The 4,575-nt window shown below is 25.1% G+C and overlaps 1 protein-coding gene across 1 annotated transcript; it reads left to right on the top strand.

The window, feature by feature from the left end:
• Positions 1 to 428: 428 nt before the first annotated feature.
• On the top strand, positions 429 to 3,190 carry LOC101504595 (probable transmembrane ascorbate ferrireductase 4). The gene is made up of 4 exons (XM_004516732.4): positions 429 to 658; positions 751 to 802; positions 872 to 1,068; positions 2,845 to 3,190. Exons 1-4 carry the CDS (start codon positions 512 to 514, stop codon positions 3,166 to 3,168), a joined length of 720 nt encoding a protein of 239 aa, XP_004516789.1. The 5' UTR covers positions 429 to 511; the 3' UTR covers positions 3,169 to 3,190.
• The last annotated feature ends 1,385 nt before the right edge of the window (positions 3,191 to 4,575 follow it).

Here is a 4,575-nt window from a genome sequence, read left to right on the forward strand (position 1 = left end):
ATTAGACAAAAAATTATTTGCAGCTTATAAAGTTACACAAAAATAAAACATATATATATATATATATATATATATTATTTTATTAACAAGACAGTCATTTAGTTTATAGATGAAATAAAAAAATTTACACATAACTCTAAGATTTTAAATTCAAACACATAATATTAAACTTAATAATATCTACATGTATTAATTGATTTAATTGTCTATTTTTCTTTTAGTATTAAGTTTGTTTTTTACGTTGATAAATGTCTGCATCAATTGTCTTAATTTTAGATTAATAAAATTAAAACTCAATTTTTTCTTAATAAACTAATATAATTCATAAGAGATTTTAATTGTAATGATTATAACATGATATCTAAATTTTAAAAAACAATTAAATAAAAAAGAATTCGAAGCTGAACAGAAGTAGATCTTAGGATATAAGAGGTTAGTTAGTAGGCAGCCATAAGTGTAGTGAGTAGTGAGAGACAGATTGAAAAAGCAACTGAACTCACTTTGACTTGTTATGGCCACTGTGTTGTTTCCCTCTATGCTCTTTCTAGCTAGAGTTTCAGGACTAGTTGTTGCATTTCTTGTTCTCTTTTGGGCTCTCGCTTTCAAATCTAACTTCCTTAATCCCTCCCTTCCCCAACATGAGGATGCCATCTATAAAGTACATTCATATCACATGCTCTCTTTTTTCTCCAATCTCTTCATTAACAAACTTCCTTTTTAATTTCTTTTTTCATTTTATTCTAATTTCAGGTTCTCCATCCTGTGCTTATGGTCATTGGCTTTATTCTCTTAACTGGAGAAGGTAGATTTAATTATTGGTTATTTTTTTAGTTAGTTAATTTTAATTTTAATTTTAATGATTGTTGTGTAGCGATATTGGTTCATAGATGGTTACCTGGATCAAAGGGATCGAAGAAATTGGTGCATTTATGTCTTCAAGGGGTGGCTTTAGTTTCTGGGGTATTTGGGATTTGGACAAGATTCCAAGGAAGAGATGGATTTGTGGCCAATTTCTACAGCCTACATTCATGGATGGGTTTGATTTGTGTATCCCTCTTTGGAGCTCAGGTATTCTTCTTCATTCTCCATTTTTTTTTAATTCTTTTTCTTTTAAATAGGTTACTTTTTTTATAATCAAATTATATCTTGACACCTACTCATTCATTCATAAATATTATTTTTTTAATATTAAGGTTGAAGATTAAACTTTTTTAGTATTTTCTTTTTAGCTTATGAATGAAAGAATTTTTGGCGTGTTTTCTTAAACCGACAAAAAAATTAATAGACTCTCTTTATTTCATTTTAATTGTATACGGTTTTTAAAAAAAATAATTAGATGAGTTGAATTCAATGATTAGAAAAGGGATAGTGCAGTACCGAGAGAGAATAATGCCTAGTATTGACAAATAATTATTATATGGTGCTTAATTAGTTGTAGTAAATAATATTGAAAATTAATAATAAATATTGTGTTAGTATTGTAAAGTGAAAAAATAATGTGAGACAACTTTTAGAATTAAAAAATAAGATAGAGAAAAATAGGAAATTAAATATTTTAAATGAGACAGATGTAAAATAAATTGACCAGTTATGTTATATAATTTTTTGTGCTATTATCTCAAATGAAATATTGATCAATTTTATACTAGATACATATAAAATAGTAATAAGAATATATTAAATTACAAATAAATTTATTAAAAAAATTAAAATTAATATTTGCAGAAAAATATTTATATAGTATTTATATATTTATTTTTTATTTTGAGAGATAAATAAATAGAGAAAATAATGTGATATATTGATGATATAATATGAAGAGAGATAGAGAGATTAGGTGTTAAATGAGAGTAGAAAAATTAAAAATATTTATATATCATTACACTATTTGTTGGTAAAAATATTAATACAATATCTTATACTAATAAAAAATAATTGAGTATTAAAATTTATTTATACTTTATTGTTTAATTAGATTTGGTTTTGAAAAAGAAATATAAATTTCAATCCAAATAATTTTTACATCCAATAATAATTAATTTGATACGATTTTTATTTCTTTTAAGATCTATTAACAGTTTTGTATTTAAATCAATTTTCATCTTAACACGTTTACTAAGCACTAATTATTGGTGGATAATAATAGATAATTGATTAGGACACGGCGTCATCTTTCTTTCCTTTTTAAACAGGAAAGGAAGATCCAGCAACAAATTAAAATGAGGCATTGGCTTTGTTGGTGATGTGACACTTAAGATGTCATTAGAGTTTTGTAAAAACCACATAATAAAATTAATATTAGTACTAGTAATGAGTAAGTAGCTAGAGTTATTAATGCTACCACTAGAAATTATGTTACATAATAATTGTGGACCTTTCCTTTGCAATGAGACATTAGCCAAATAAAATAAAGAGTAAAGATCCTTTTATTAGCCATAACAATTTGTCATAGTTGTTGTAGCCTTATGTATTATATATATATATATATATATATATATATAATATTCATCGATTGATTTTGAAAAGAAAAACTAAATGTAACAGCAAAAACTAATTGTTAATAGTTGTCCCTTTTTTCATTAGCGCAAAATTATAAATATTAGATGTATGGTCGTATCTTTACAAATTAAAACAAAAATTCTGATTATATAAGTGTGTTAAGAAAAATATTTGATGCAGTTTTTTTAGTGAGTATAAAAAAAGTGAGTACTTTTTTAAAACAAGAGGGGATATATGTGTCATCTAAAGAGAACTGAAGAGAGATCAATGCAATTTATCCATACATGATTGCAATTTAGTTTCATTTTCTAACAAAAACTGAAAATAAAATAAAATATGTTGCAGTGGCTTACAGGCTTCTTGAACTTTTGGCACCGAGGAGAGGTGCGAAGAGTGAGGATAAGGATCTTACCATGGCATGTATTTCTTGGCCTATACACTTATGCATTAGCAGTAGCAACAGCTGAAACTGGATTACTAGAGAAGTTAACATTTTTGCAGACACAGAGAAACATATCCAAGCACAGCCTTGAGTCCATGATTGTTAATACTTTAGGCCTTGCTCTTGCTCTCCTTAGCGGCTTTGTTATTTTGGCTGCTGTCTCACCTAAGTTTCAAATCCTTCAAACCAAACTTTTGTACTCAGATACAAGGTCTTTGTCATCTTAATAAAATGCATTTCATTTGCGGATGATTCGGTAAATATAACACCTTATTTTAAATCTAAATATTGCATTCAAAATATTTACCATTCTGTCAACAATTATTTATATGAGAAGGAATATCCATACTATAAATTAACAAAAGACAATATTAACGGACCACTTCAATAGCTATCATTGTGACAATTAGTTCGGGACGAAGATGATAGGCCTTACCAAGATTTGCTTCAAAACAACCTAAAGTTTTTGTACTTTAGTCTTTGAAGATAACACCTGATAGAATATGCAATTAGATTTAATAAAATAATTTAGATATATAAATTTGTTGTAGAATTGGTATTAATTAAACTTTTATTTTAAATATTGTTAGTTGAACTTTTTAGCCTTTAAAAAATCTAGACTAACATTGTTTAAAATAAAAGCTCAATTAATACAAATTTTACAATTGATTTATATCTTTAAATTATCTATTTAAATCTAATTGCATACTCTATCATCACCACAAGAAGTTGGACTAGAGCTATTTTTCTTATTCTTTCGGTGTTGTCCAATTACAAAGATTAGGCTACCTAGTGGCTAGGTTGAGGTTCTCAGACTTGCTTGGGACAACATTCACTTAGAAAGTCTTCAAAATTATGAAGTCTGCATAGAAGATGAGTACATAGTCCCAAGATTGAATTTACCACTAAGGAAATTTTGGAAGAGCATCTAATAATAATAGTTTGACAAAATTACATTGGTAGTTTTTTTTAATAGTGAGACCCGTGCTATGCGCATAACTTTTTTTTTATAATAAATGTATATTTAATATCTCGGTGTAATAAGATTGTATATAAAAATTTACATAAAAAAATTTATATTTTATTCAAATACTATTATAAGAAAAATCAATACTTTTAATAAATAAAAAAACTTTCATAGTTCTTAATAAGTTTAATTAAATGTAATAAATTTTTTAGATATCATATCGAATATATAGAAGTCAAATTTATTTGACTGTCCTTTTTAATGTCAAAGATTTAATTATTTTTATTAAATATTTTAAATTAAATGAAAGATATATTAGGAATAATAAAATTAAATAATTTAAAAGAAGTTGATTTTTTATTATAATAATGATCAATATATGATGATTGTTTTTACTTATATTAATGACTGGATGAATAGCACAAACTATATTTATATTAACTTGTTATCATTATTTTTGAGTAATTATTATTATTATTATTATTATTATTATTATTATTATTGTCCATTTATATAATGAAATTAGGGCGATGTGTCTTTGTAAAAAAAACCATTCATATATAATGAAAGTATTCAATTGTTTATATAAAAAAGAAGGATACAAACAATTATACAATATTTAAATTTGTGAAGAAAAAAACATGAATGTACTAATAAAATTGAAAAT

The sequence above is a fragment of the Cicer arietinum genome, chromosome 2 (genome assembly GCF_000331145.2).
Source record: "Cicer arietinum cultivar CDC Frontier isolate Library 1 chromosome 2, Cicar.CDCFrontier_v2.0, whole genome shotgun sequence".
NCBI lineage: Eukaryota > Viridiplantae > Streptophyta > Magnoliopsida > Fabales > Fabaceae > Cicer > Cicer arietinum.